This window comes from Pseudopodoces humilis, chromosome 32, assembly GCF_049639895.1.
Source record: "Pseudopodoces humilis isolate 2021_Gansu_Grassland_sample_001 chromosome 32, ASM4963989v1, whole genome shotgun sequence".
NCBI classification, from domain to species: domain Eukaryota; kingdom Metazoa; phylum Chordata; class Aves; order Passeriformes; family Paridae; genus Pseudopodoces; species Pseudopodoces humilis.
Window position 1 is genome coordinate 848,132 of NC_142231.1, and position 13,904 is coordinate 862,035.

Here is a 13,904-nt window from a genome sequence, read left to right on the forward strand (position 1 = left end):
CCGACGCCGGAGCGGATCCCGATGCCGGAAAATCTCCCGGGGCGCCTCCGGCCCCGCCGGCATCGCCGATCCAGGGACGGAGGGTCGGGAAAATAATAAATAGGTTATCCTGAGTCGTGGGCGAGGCTCCCCAAAAAAGCAAAAAACAGCCCGGAAAAAATCCCTGGATGAGTCCGAAATAGGAAAGGCGAGGCTGGGCCGGCGTCACCGGTGTCCCCAAGCCCGCCGGGTGTCACCGACCCCTCAGTGCCTGGTGCCGTACATCTTATCCCAGTCCAGGAACAAGTCCAGCTCCTTTTGGGACACGCCCGGGCGCACCTTGCACAAAGCTTTCTCCAGGTCCTGGTAGGACGTGGGGGGTCCCGGCAGGGCGCGGCGAGCGGCCCCGGCGTGCTGGCACAGCCGCAGCAGCTCGGCGCAGGAGAAGCTCTCGGTGTGCTGGGCCAGAGCCGCCAGCTCGCGCTCGCTCAGGCAGCAGCTCTGCCGGGCCAGGGCCTGGCGGAGGATCTGGCGTCGCGCCTCGCCGTCCGGCGGCGGGATGTAGAGCCGCGTGCCGAAGCGCCGGTGCGACGCCTCGTCGATGCTGCCGGGCCGCGCCGTGGTGCCGATGACCACCACGTTCTGCTCGGATGAGGTAGCCACGTCGTCCAGGTAGGAGAGGAGCTGGGACTTGAGGACGCCGGCCTGGCCGCCGTCCTCGCCCGGCCGCGCCGCCAGCAGGGACTCGGCCTCGGTGATGAGCACCACGGAGGGCTGCCGGCAGCTGGCCACCAAGAACACGGTCTGGAGGATCTTCTCGGCTTCGGCCTTCCAGGTGGACAGCAGCGCGGCGCCGCTGAGGCGCAGCAGGGTGGAACCCAGCTGGGTGGAGACGCAGCGGCCCAGCAGCGACTTGCCGGTGCCGCGGGGCCCGAAGAGCAGCAGGGTCCGCAGCGGGTGGCTGGCGCCGCTGTAGGAGCCGGGCCGCAGGATGGGCCACAGCAGCTCCTCCTCGATGGCCGCCTTGACGCCCGCTTGCCCGGCGATGTCCGACCACTGCACCGGCGGCCCCCGCTCCACCACCTTGGTGTTCACCAGCTCCAGCACCAGCGGGTCGACGTTCTTGGGCTGCTCCTCCAGCGGGGCGAACCCCAGAGCTTTGGGGGGCAGCCGCAGCGGGAAGGGGGGTCCCGGCTCGGCCGTGCGCTCCCCGTTGGCCAGAGGGGGGCTGAACTTCTCGAAGGGCTCTGCCGGCCGCAGGGCAGCGTCCCTGGAGCCGTAGGGTGGCGAGGCCATGCCCTTCATCTGCTGCCCGCCGTACTTGCCGCCGTGTTCCTCGGCGCTTCCAGCCGCCGGTGGCTTCCCGGCCTTGAAGGGCACCTGCGGGGAGTCCCCGCCGCCGCCGAAGCCGTTCCCCCGGCACTCGCCGTTGTCCGACAGGGGGTACGGGGACTTTGGCTGCTCGTAGCTGTATTTCCTGTACCTGCCCTCGCCGTCATCCTCCCCGCCGATGTCGAACGCCTTCCTCTTCAGCGTGCCCGCCGCCTCGGTGCCCAGGGGCGGCACGGCCAGCGAGCCCAGCGCAGCCCCCTGGTAGCCGTAGCCAGGGACCCCCGGCGGGCGGGCGGGGGGCGGCGGGGCCGGGATGGGGGTGGGCGCGGCGATGCCGGAGGGCAGGTAGGAGGCTGCCGAGGGGTGCGGAGGGTGGATGCCCCCGTAGCCCGGCTGCGGAGCGTAGCTGCCCGCGGTGTAGTTGTACACGGGGCCCGAGGAGCCGTAACCCGGCACCAGGGCGGGCGAGGGGTGCGCCGGCTGCAGGAGCCCCGAGCTGTGCAGGGCGGGGGGATGCGGCGGGGGCAGCGCCGCCGCGGGCTGGGTGCAGTAGCCCGAGGGCAAATAGGTGCCACCGTAAGCCGAGGGATACTCCTGAGCCGCCCCGAGCGGCCCGGAGCCGGCAGCGGCCGCCCCGCAGGAATTACCGGCGGGGTACACCGGCTCGCTGAGGCTGGGCAGCACCGGGGAGCCCCCCAGCCCCATGGCCCCGCTGCCGGCGGGCACGGCCGGTGGCACCGAGCCCTTGGCGAGGCCATCGGCGATGGGGGCCAGCGGGTAGGAGCCGTCAGAGCCCCCCGGCCAGGGCTCCCCGTCCCCTTTCTGCCCGTTCACGGGGCCGAAGGCGCCGTCCCCGTACCCGGCGAGCGTGGGGCGCTCGTAGGGCGCGTCCAGCACCCCCGAGTACTTCTCGGCGTACCTCTTGAGGAGGTTGGAGGCCGTGAGAGCCGAGATGTCATCGTTGGCCCAGGCGTAGTTGAAGCGCTGGCGGGTGCTGGGGTACAGGTCGGACTTGTGGGCCGGCGAGGAGGTGGTGGAGGAGACGTCCAGGTGCTGCTCCGGCCACTGGTTCAGGGACTGGGCATGCTCTGGTGACCAGTGCATCTTCGACAGACCTGTGGGGACAGGACAGCGCAGGTGAGAGCAGAGGAACGGGAATTGTGCACGGGGGATCCCCAAAACCTGCTGTGCTGCCCTGGGAGCACCTGCTTCGGCCAGCTCGGGGTATTCTGAGGTCGGGGAAACCTTCAAGGCCACTGAGTCCAAGCTTTGACCGGTCCCCACCTCATCACCCGGGCCAGAGCAGCGAGTGCCACCTCCAGCTGTCCCTGCGGTGACGCCACCACGTCCCTGTCCAGGCCAATCCAACATCGGGCAACGCTCCCTGAGAGGGAATTCTCCACCCTAAAACCTCCTCTGGCCACCTCCTGCTGGGGCTGCTGCCTCCTGCTCCAGCCCCGAGGGTGGTGGCAGTGTCCCCAAACCTCCTCTGGCCACCTCCTGCTCCAGCCCCGAGGGTGGTGGCAGTGTCCCCTCCCCGCCCCACTGTCCCCAGCTCCTCGGGGGACACCGAGGCCGGGGCCAGGTGGGGACCTCGTGCCCCCCTCGCTCTCTGCCGCGGCCTCTCAGCCACTCTGCACAATAAGATTAATTTAATGCTTTAATTGACTTATGGGGCACTTTGGATATCAAACTTCCACCAGAGGATTCCGTGCGGGGTGAGCCCGGCCTCCTCCCGCGTTTCCAGTCATTGGCAAAGCGCTCCTGACGGATAAAATCACAGGGGATCCTCCTGGAGCTGCCCGCGGAGCTGGGGGAAAATGTACCCAAAAGCTTTAAAGGGAAAAACGAGCATTTGGCTGGTTCTGAGATGAACAAGGCATTTTCCCTAATTTTTTATAGATTTTTTTAGGGAATTAAACCAGCAGGAGTTTCCATCCTCGCTCAGTGGGTGCAGAGCGCTGTGCAGGGCCCCCCCAGAAATGTCAGGATTTGATTTGGGGGCAGCAGGGGAGGTGTCTGAGCGCTCCTGGCAGCCGCCACCAGCACAACCAGTAAATCCCAGTGCCATTCCCAGGAAGTGGGATTTGATTTGGGGGCAGCAGGGGAGGTGTCTGAGCGCTCCAGGCAGCCGCCACCAGCACAACCAGTAAATCCCAGTGCCATTCCCAGGCTCCTGAGGACAGCAGGGCAGCGACAAACCCCAAACACCCGAACAAATCGAGGTGAGCCTGGCCCAGCAAACCCCTTAAAGACACGGGAGAAATAAAAACCCCAAAACCCACGGAAAAAAAAGTGGAAAACGCAGAGAGGGGGAGGGCGGCGGGCAGGGAGGAGCTGTCAGGGTTGAAATGGGAGGTGAATGAGTGGCGGAGCGGGACAGATGTTTCAATGCTCCCCTTGGCAGTGTGAGAAAATTACTGTCCAGTGACCAAATGGCCGGGCCGGTTCCCACCCTCGCTGCTGCCCATTATCCCCAGCACAAGACAAAGGCGGGCAGGGGGGCTGGGCAGGGAGAATCCCATTGTTCCCGCCCGCCCTAATTATGGAAATCTTGTTAATCTATTCAGCAGCGAGTCTGAACTGGGCTTTTGTTCGGGGGGTTTGCAGCGGGCGCACGGCTGGGGGTGTCCAACGGCTCGGCGTGGGGATGGGGTGCGCTGCTTCCCCCTGGGAACAGCTCCAGCCACGAGGCCGCGGGATGCGGGACGGCCCCGGAGCGGCGCCGGGGAGCCAGAGGGGTGGTTTTGCTTTGGAGAGCCCGTCCTCGGTGGAACACACGGGGATGGCGCTGGAAAAATGTCTGGGGGAAAAATCCCACCGGGATGACCCTCCCCAGGCAGGGTCTGCAGATGGCTGAGCCGGCCCCGGGTCCCTGGGGGATGGAGAGGGGGCTCCGATGGATTTGGAGGGAAGAGCAAACAGGTCCAGGCTGGGGATGCGCTAAAGCCGGGCTTAAAGCGCAGCGGATTCCCCTGAGCCCCAGGAAGAGGGGCTGGCTCGGGGAGGGGGTGATGATCCAGAGGGATCTCGGGGAGGGGGTGATGATCCAGAGGGATCTCGGGGAGGGGGTGATGATCCAGAGGGATCTCGGGGAGGGGGTGATGATCCAGGTGGGTCTCATCCCTTTGGGCAGCCAAGGAGCATCCTTGGAGCATTCCCAAGGAGAATCCCAGTCCCTGGGTGCCAAGCTGAGCGGCCAAGCCACAGCTCCACGGTCACTCACAGCTCTGTGGTCACTCACAGCTCCACGGTCACTCACAGCTCTGTGGTCACTCACAGCTCTGTGGTCACTCACAGCTCCGTGGTCACTCACAGCTCCACGGTCGCTCACGGCTCTGTGGTCACTCACAGCTCTGTGGTCACTCACAGCTCCGTGGTCACTCACAGCTCCACGGTCACTCACAGCTCTGTGGTCACTCACAGCTCCGTGGTCACTCACAGCTCTGTGGTCACTCACGGCTCTGTGGTCACTCACAGCTCCACGGTCACTCACGGCTCTGTGGTCACCCAAAATCGGGAATTTGCTTTCCCTGGACACGCAGAGCAGCTGGACACCAGCATGGCTGGGAGCGAGCCATGGGCACTGTCGATGTCCAATGTCCAGATGTCCAATGTCCAGAGGTCCAGATGTCCAGAAGTCCAAAATGTCCAGTGTCCAATGTCCAGATGTCCAATGTCCAATGTCCAGAATGTCCAGATGTCCAATGTCCAATATCCAATGTCCAGATGTCCAATGTCCAGATGTCCAATGTCCAGTATCCAATGTCCAGATGTCCAGTGTCCAATGTCCAGTGTCCAATGTCCAGATGTCCAATGTCCAATATCCAATGTCCAGATGTCCAGTGTCCAATGTCCAGTGTCCAATGTCCAGATGTCCAATGTCCAATATCCAATGTCCAGATGTCCAATGTCCAATGTCCAATGTCCAATGTCCAGATGTCCAGATGTCCAATGTCCAATGTCCAGTGTCCAATGTCCAGATGTCCAATGTCCAGATGTCCAATGTCCAGTGTCCAATGTCCAGATGTCCAATGTCCAATGTCCAGATGTCCAATATCCAATGTCCAGAGTCCAATGTCCAATGTCCAGATGTCCAATGTCCAGATGTCCAGATGTCCAATGTCCAGATGTCCAATGTCCAATGTCCAATGTCCAGATGTCCAGATGTCCAATGTCCAGATGTCCAATATCCAATGTCCAGATGTCCAATGTCCAATGTCCAGATGTCCAGATGTCCAGATGTCCAATGTCCAATGTCCAATATCCAATGTCCAGCTGTCCAGCTGATTCCCATGGGAATTCAGCCGGAGGCTGAGCCCGTCTGTCACCATGGGAGAAATGGGAATGGGAAAAGGGAGCCCTGGGCTGGGAATTAATTCTGATATTGGGGAGCCCCAGCCCCAACCAGGAATTAATTTGAATTAATGCTGATCATGAGGAGCCTCAGCCCCATCCAGAAATTAATTATCAATTAATTCTGATCCAGACCCCCATCCACAAATTAATTTGAATTAATTCTGATCCAGACCCCCATCCCCATCCAGAAATTAATTTGAATTAATTCTGATCCAGACCCCCATCCCCATCCAGAAATTAATTTGAATTAATTCTGATCCAGACCCCCATCCCCATCCAGAAATTAATTTGAATTAATTCTGATATTGGGGAGCTCCAGCCCCATCCATAAATGAATTTGAATTAATTCTGATCCAGACCCCCATCCACAAATTAATTTGAATTAATTCTGATCCAGACCCCCATCCCCATCCATAAATTAATTTGAATTAATTCTGATTGCGGCACCCCCAGCCCCATCCCTCCCCACCATCTCCATCACGTTTTGCTCCTCGGTGCCTCCGGAATTCCGCAGGGAATGGAGCCCCAGCTCCTCTTTTCCATCATTTCCATCATTCCTGGCCATCCCGGGATGATGGATCCCGTTCCCATCCCCTGGGATCCATCCCAGCCCCACCCAACCGTGCCCAGGCCTTTTGTTTTCACAAACCTTTTTTGACTCTCGGCTCCTTTTCTCAGCACTGAAAATCCCCCAGCTCCCTCCTGCACTCCTTTCCCTGATGGATTCTCCAGAAATTCCCTTTTTTTTGGGGTTTGCTTTGCCCCAGGTTGTTTGGATGCATTTGGATTTTTGGGATTTATCTCCCTTCTACAGCCTGGGATTGTCCAGGTTATAAACCAATTATTTATTATGTTTATAAATATATCATCATTTACATATTCATTTATTTGTCTCGGTATTTCTGTTTATGCATCTATTTTTGTGTTGATGTATTTATAGAAATAGATTTAGTATATTGATTTTTATATATATTTATAGATATATTTTATTTATATATTATATTATCTATAATATATTATATTAGAATATATAATATATTACATATTATATAATATATTATATTATATATTAAATATTATATATTAAATATTAAATATTAAATATTATATATTATATATTATATATTATATATTATATATTATATATTATATATTATATATAATATATAATATATAATATATTATGTATTATATATTAGATAGATATTAGATATTAGATATATTATATTATATATTATATTATATATTATATTAGATATTATATAATATATAATTGCATAATTTTAAATAATTATATATATTATGTAAAAATATAATTATAAATGTCAATATATTAAATATATTAAATATATAATAATATAATATATATACATAATTTGGTGGATTTGGTGAATTTGGTAAATTTGGTGAATTTGGTGAATTTGGTGAATTTGGTGGATTTGGTGAATTTGGTGAATTTGGTGGATTTGGTGAATTTGGTGGATTTGGTGAATTTGGTGAATTTGGTGAATTTGGTGAATTTGGTGGATTTGGTGAATTTCTGTTGGCAGAAGCGAGGAGGTGGCGATGTTGGGGGTGAGGCTGGAGCTGGGATTGGTGGCATCTGAGATTCCTCTGGTCACCAGTGCCACCTCCTGTGACCCTCTGGTCACCAGTGCCACCCCTGTGACCCTCTGGTCACCAGTGTCACCAGTGACCCTCTGGTCACCAGTGCCACCCCTGTGACCCTCTGGTCACCAGTGTCACCCTGTGACCCTCTGGTCACCAGTGTCACCCTGTGACCCTCTGGTCACCAGTGTCACCTTCAGTGACCCTCTGGTCACCAGTGTCACCAGTGACCCTCTGGTCACCAGTGCCACCTTCAGTGACCCTCTGGTCACCAGTGCCACCCTGTGACCCTCTGGTCACCAGTGCCACCCCTGTGACCCTCTGGTCACCAGTGTCACCAGTGACCCTCTGGTCACCAGTGTCATCCTGTGACCCTCTGGTCACCAGTGCCACCCTGTGACCCTCTGGTCACCAGTGCCACCTCCTGTGACCCTCTGGTCACCAGTGTCATCCTGTGACCCTCTGGTCACCAGTGTCATCCTGTGACCCTCTGGTCACCAGTGTCACCCCTGTGACCCTCTGGTCACCAGTGTCACCAGTGACCCTCTGGTCACCAGTGCCACCCCTGTGACCCTCTGGTCACCAGTGTCACCAGTGACCCTCTGGTCACCAGTGTCACCCCTGTGACCCTCTGGTCACCAGTGCCACCTTCAGTGACCCTCTGGTCACCAGTGTCACCCTGTGACCCTCTGGTCACCAGTGTCACCAGTGACCCTCTGGTCACCAGTGCCACCCCTGTGACCCTCTGGTCACCAGTGCCACCTTCAGTGACCCTCTGGTCACCAGTGTCACCCTGTGACCCTCTGGTCACCAGTGTCACCAGTGACCCTCTGGTCACCAGTGTCACCCTGTGACCCTCTGGTCACCAGTGTCACCAGTGACCCTCTGGTCACCAGTGTCACCAGTGACCCTCTGGTCACCAGTGCCACCCTGTGACCCTCTGGTCACCAGTGTCACCAGTGACCCTCTGGCCATCAATGCCACCCTGTGTCCTCCTGGCCACCAGTGTCACCCCTGTGACCTTCTGACCACCAGTGCTACCACATATATTTGTATATTTATGTATATTTCTATTTCTATTTCTATTTCTATTTCTATTTCTATTTCTATTTCTATTTCTATTTCTATATACAGTTCTTTGGTGTAGAACCCCAAACCCCATGCACAGAGCCAGCTGCTGTATCTATATCTATATCTATATCTATATCTATATCTATATCTATATCTATATCTATATCTATATCTATATCTATATCTAATCTATATCTATATCTATATCTATATCTATATCTATATCTATATCTATATCTATATCTAATCTATATCTATATCTATATCTATATCTAATCTATATCTATATCTATATCTATATCTATATCTATATCTATATCTATATCTATATCTATATCTATATCTATCTATATAAAAACAATATATATTTTTTTATATATATATATATATACACATGATACATATAATAATATATAGAATAGAATAGAATAATATATTAAATTAAAATAATTAATATGTTATAATATAATATTATACCCTGACCAGAGAGGACACCTCAAAGTCCTGACCAGGGATAAAACCTCCACATCCCAATCCAGGATAAAATTCTTTACATCCCAACCCAGGATAAAATCCTTTACATCCCAATCCAGGATAAAATCCTTTACATCCCAATCCAGGATAAAACCTCCACATCCCAATCCAGGATAAAATCCTTTACATCCCAATCCAGGATAAAACCTCCACATCCCAATCCAGGATAAAATCCTTTACATCCCAACCCAGGATAAAATCCTTTACATCCCAATCCAGGATAAAATCCTTTACATCCCAATCCAGGATAAAACCTCCACATCCCAACCCAGGATAAAACCTCCACATCCCAATCCAGGATAAAATCCTTTACATCCCAATCCAGGATAAAATCCTTTACATCCCAATCCAGGATAAAACCTCCACATCCCAATCCAGGATAAAACCTCCACATCCCAATCCAGGATAAAATCCTTTACATCCTAATCCAGGATAAAACCTCCACATCCCAATCCAGGATAAAATCCTTTACATCCCAATCCAGGATAAAACCTCCACATCCCAATCCAGGATAAAACCTCCACATCCCAATCCAGGATAAAATCCTTTACATCCCAATCCAGGATAAAATCCTTTACATCCCAATCCAGGATAAAACCTCCACATCCCAACCCAGAGAGATCCCAGCACCCCAATCCAGGGAGATCCCGGCACCCCAATCCATGGAGATCCCAGCACCCCAATCCAGGGAGATCCCAGCACCCCAATCCAGGGAGATCCCGGCACCCCAATCCATGGAGATCCCGGCACCCCAATCCAGGGAGATCCCGGCACCCCAATCCATGGAGATCCCAGCACCCCAATCCATGGAGATCCCAGCACCCCAATCCAGGGAGATCCCAGCACCCCAATCCAGGGAGATCCCAGCACCCCAATACAGGGAGATCCCGGCACCCCAATCCAGGGAGATCCCGGCACCCCAATACAGGGAGATCCCTCCTCACACCGCAAAATAAACCTCGCTGGGGGAGCTGGAGCTGAGCCAGCAGCTCCCTGAGGGATCCAGGAGGGGATTCCTGGAGTGGGAGAAGATCCAGGACGGGATTCCCAGAACGGGAGAAGATCCAGGATGGGATTCCCGGAGTGGGAGAAGATCCAGGATGGGATTCCTGGAGCGGCAGAGGATCCAGGATGGGATTTCTGGAGCAGGAGAAGATTCCTGGAGCAGGGGAAGATCCAGGATGGGATCCATGGAACAGGATTAGATCCAGGATGGGATCCATGGAACAGGATTAGATCCAGGATGGGATCCATGGAACAGGATTAGATCCAGGATGGGATCCATGGAACAGGATTAGATCCAGGATGGGATCCATGGAACAGGATTAGATCCAGGATGGGATCCATGGAACAGGATTAGATCCAGGATGGGATCCATGGAACAGGATTAGATCCAGGATGGGTGGCGTTCCCACCCTCAGGAATATCTCCTCGACTAGGAGGATGTAAAACTGATCCTCTTGGCCTCAGGCTGCATTTCACCACCCCAAAATAAACCAAATTTTAGGATTTTCTCCTCCCGTGGGTGTGGGGTGAGCGCTCCAAACTTTCAGGCGGATTATCCAGGGGATTTGGGAGCAGAGATTTGGGAAAAGCACAGAACGGGCAAAGCAGCAGCAGGATGGGACCCCAGCTATGAGACAGAAACTCCAGGAGCTGCAGCAGGTGGAGGAAACTCATCCCTGGGCTGGGAATCTCCTCAGGGGTTTATCACCCCTGGGATCTCCTCAGCCGCCGGATTCCGCATCCACAGCACCCAGCGAACAGCGCTGAGGAGATTTCTCAGCCTGTACTCCACGTTTTCCCCTGGAAACGAAAGAACTCGGAGGGGATGGAAGGAAGGTTTTGGGTCACAGGAGCGGCACCAAAACCGAAATGCTGCAAAATCCCCAGCCCAGCCCTGGGGAGGGGAAAAAAGGGAAGGAGGGAGGGAGGGGAGGGGAAAAGAGCGGCTCCAGATAAGGAATTGTTAACATGATCCATATGGTCCGCACCGCGCTGTTTAACCAAAATGATAATGGCAAAAGGGAAGAATGCAGCGGGGGCTCGGCGGGAGAACAAAGGCGGCCACAGAGCCCTTCCCTGCTCCAGGAATCCCGAGCTGTTCCCAAACCTTCCCTGCTCCAGGAATCCCGAGCTGTTCCCAAACCTTCCCTGCTCCAGGAATCCCGAGCTGTTCCCAAACCTTCCCTGCCCCAGGAATCCTGAGCTGTTCCCAAACCTTCCCTGCCCCAGGAATCCTGAGCTGTTCCCAAACCTTCCCTGCCCCAGGAATCCTGAGCTGTTCCCAAACCTTCCCTGCTCCAGGAATCCTGAGCTGTTCCCAAACCTTCCCTGCTCCAGGAATCCTGAGCTGTTCCCAAACCTTCCCTGCTCCAGGAATCCTGAGCTGTTCCCAAACCTTCCCTGCTCCAGGAATCCTGAGCTGTTCCCAAACCTTCCCTGCTCCAGGAATTCTGAGCTGTTCCCAAACCTTCCCTGCTCCAGGAATTCCGAGCTGCTCCAAACCTTCCCTGCCCCAGGAATCCCGAGCCGGCACAAACCATTCCTTGCTCCAGGAATTTTGAGCTGTTCCAAACCCCATTCCCTGCCCCAGGAATCCTGAGCCGTTCCCAGTCCTTCCCTGCCCCAGGAATCCCGAGCTGCTCCAAACCATTCCCTGCTCCAGGAATTTCGAGCCGTTCCAAACCCTTTCCTTGCCCCAGGAATTTCGAGCCATTCCAAACCCTTTCCCTGCCCCAGGAATTTCGAGCCATTCCAAACCCTTTCCTTGCCCCAGGAATTTCGAGCCATTCCAAACCCTTTCCTTGCCCCAGGAATTTCGAGCCATTCCAAACCCTTTCCTTGCCCCAGGAATCCTGAGCCATTCCAAACCCTTTCCTTGCCCCAGGAATTTCGAGCCATTCCAAACCCCTTTCCTTGCCCCAGGAATTTCGAGCCATTCCAAACCCTTTCCCTGCCCCAGGAATCCTGAGCAGGGCCATCCAGAGGCTGCTCCCCCATTCCCCACTCCAGGAATTGCGGCTGAGCCCCAAAACCCCCCTGGCTCCTTCCCCCTCCACAAAATCTCTCCTAAAAAAAACCCTGCTAAAAACAGGGAGCGAAACCCCAAATAAATTTATCTGTATCTCTAATGATATTTTCATTTTCGATCGAAACGAGGGCAGGATTGAGTGGATGCAAACACGGAGCCCGTTCCTCTCGGATCTGGGATGAATTCAGCCCTGGGTGTTTATGTTATTCCAGGATCCCGTGGTTTTCCAAGGAACACAATGCAGTGCGTGCCATTCATTATCCCGCCAGTCCCCCAAGAGAAAATGTCAACACACTTCTGCTGGAGAGAGCTAAAACAAATGTTTAATGTGATAAACAACTGCCAGGCCTCAGCCCCCGCTGAAATGTTTAATTCAGAATCACCTCGAGAGCAAACAGGCGCCCGCATGGGAAATCCTGGCAGCGCAGGGAGGAACCTCATCAATTCCCACCAGGAAATCCATCCCGAGCCATTCCAGCGCCCCGCACCCTCCGCGGAGAGCCACGGCCACATCAAACACACAAATCCTGCCCCAAATTCCCTCCCGCGCCTCGAATCTGTCACAAAACCAAGATCCGTTCAACCACAAACGTTCAATTTTGGTGTAAAACGAGGAATGACGTGAACCAGCACATGGCGACTCCAAACCAAAAGAATTTTGGAACACACAGGATAAAGCGATTTTAAACTGATGCTTTTCCCCCGCCCCGAGCGAAAAACTCCCGGTTCAAAATAAAAATAATTTAAAATAAATTTTTTTTTAAAAAAGGAGCTTTCAGGCAAAGCTTCTGTTTAAAAATCACCGTCAGCTCCTGAACGCCGCGAGTGTTTTGAAGGTTCCGGCGTGCGCTTGACGTGCGACAGCGGCTGCGGGAGCCTGCATTGTTCCCGGGGTGAGGGATGGAGGAGGGAGGGAGGGACGGGAGGGATGGGAGGGATGGATGATGGATGGATGGATGGATGGATGGATGGATGGATGGATGATGGATGGATGGATGGACGGACAATCGCACCGTGAGCACTCTCCGCGCTCCGCGCAGGGTTCGGAGCAGGATTGGTTCCGCCACCGTGACCCGGCTCCCCTCGGGACCCCTCTGGGGCCAGGCTCGTGTCACCATCGCGCCCCCCGGAGCCCCCCGCAGCCTCTCGGGGGGAAGAGGAGCTAAAGGCCCGGGTGGTTCCCCGGCAGCTCTCGGCTCTCCGGAGCCCTGCCGCGACCCCCGGGCTCCCCCCGGGCTCCCCCCGGGCTCCCCCCGGGCTCCCCCCGGCTCCGTGCCCGCAGCGCGGCGGGCGGGATGCGCACCCCGGGCAGCTCTGGGGCTGCTCAGCCGAGGGTCCCCGCTGCCCCCCGACCCATCCCGGCTCCTCTCACCTCCTCATGCCGGCGGGGCCGTCAGCGCAGCCCGGGGGGCCGAGCCGGGCGCCGCATCCTGCGCTGCCGCCCGGACAATGCGGGGCGGCGCGGCGGGGCCGGGCGGGCGGGGCTGGGGCCGGGGTGGGGGTGGGGCGGGGGGCGGGGCCGGGGCCGGGGCCGCGGCCGGGGCCGGGGCTGGGGCTGAGCCCCCCGCCTCCCGCCCCCCGCCCACTGCCCGCCCCCGGGAGCGGCGGGGCGGAGCGGAGCGGCCAGGCCGGGCCATGGCGAGGTGCGGGACAGCGGCCGGGGAGGCTGGGAGCGTCCCGGAACGACCCCCGGCACCGCGGCATCCCTGCAGCCCGAGCCCCGAAATCCCTGCAGCCCGAGCCCCGAAATCCCTGCAGCCCGAGCCCCGAAATTCCTGTACCCCAGTCCTCGGCATCCCTGTACCCCGAGCCCCGAAATCCCTGCAGCCCGAACCCCGAAATACCTGAACCCTGATCCCCGAAATCCCTGCACCCTGATCCCCAAAATCCCTGCAGCCCGAGCCCCGAAATCCCTGCACCCCGATCCCTGCACCCCAGCATTCCAGGACCCAGGGATCCCAATCTTCAACCCAACCCCCATGAACCC

General features: G+C 55.7%; 1 protein-coding gene across 1 annotated transcript; it reads right to left on the reverse strand.

Moving 5' to 3' along the window:
• Positions 1-243: 243 nt before the first annotated feature.
• FIGNL2 (fidgetin like 2) lies at positions 244-2,418 on the reverse strand. Its single transcript, XM_005532812.2, has one exon. It carries the CDS (start codon positions 2,413-2,415, stop codon positions 244-246), a length of 2,172 nt encoding a protein of 723 aa, XP_005532869.2. The 5' UTR covers positions 2,416-2,418.
• Positions 2,419-13,904: the final 11,486 nt, after the last annotated feature.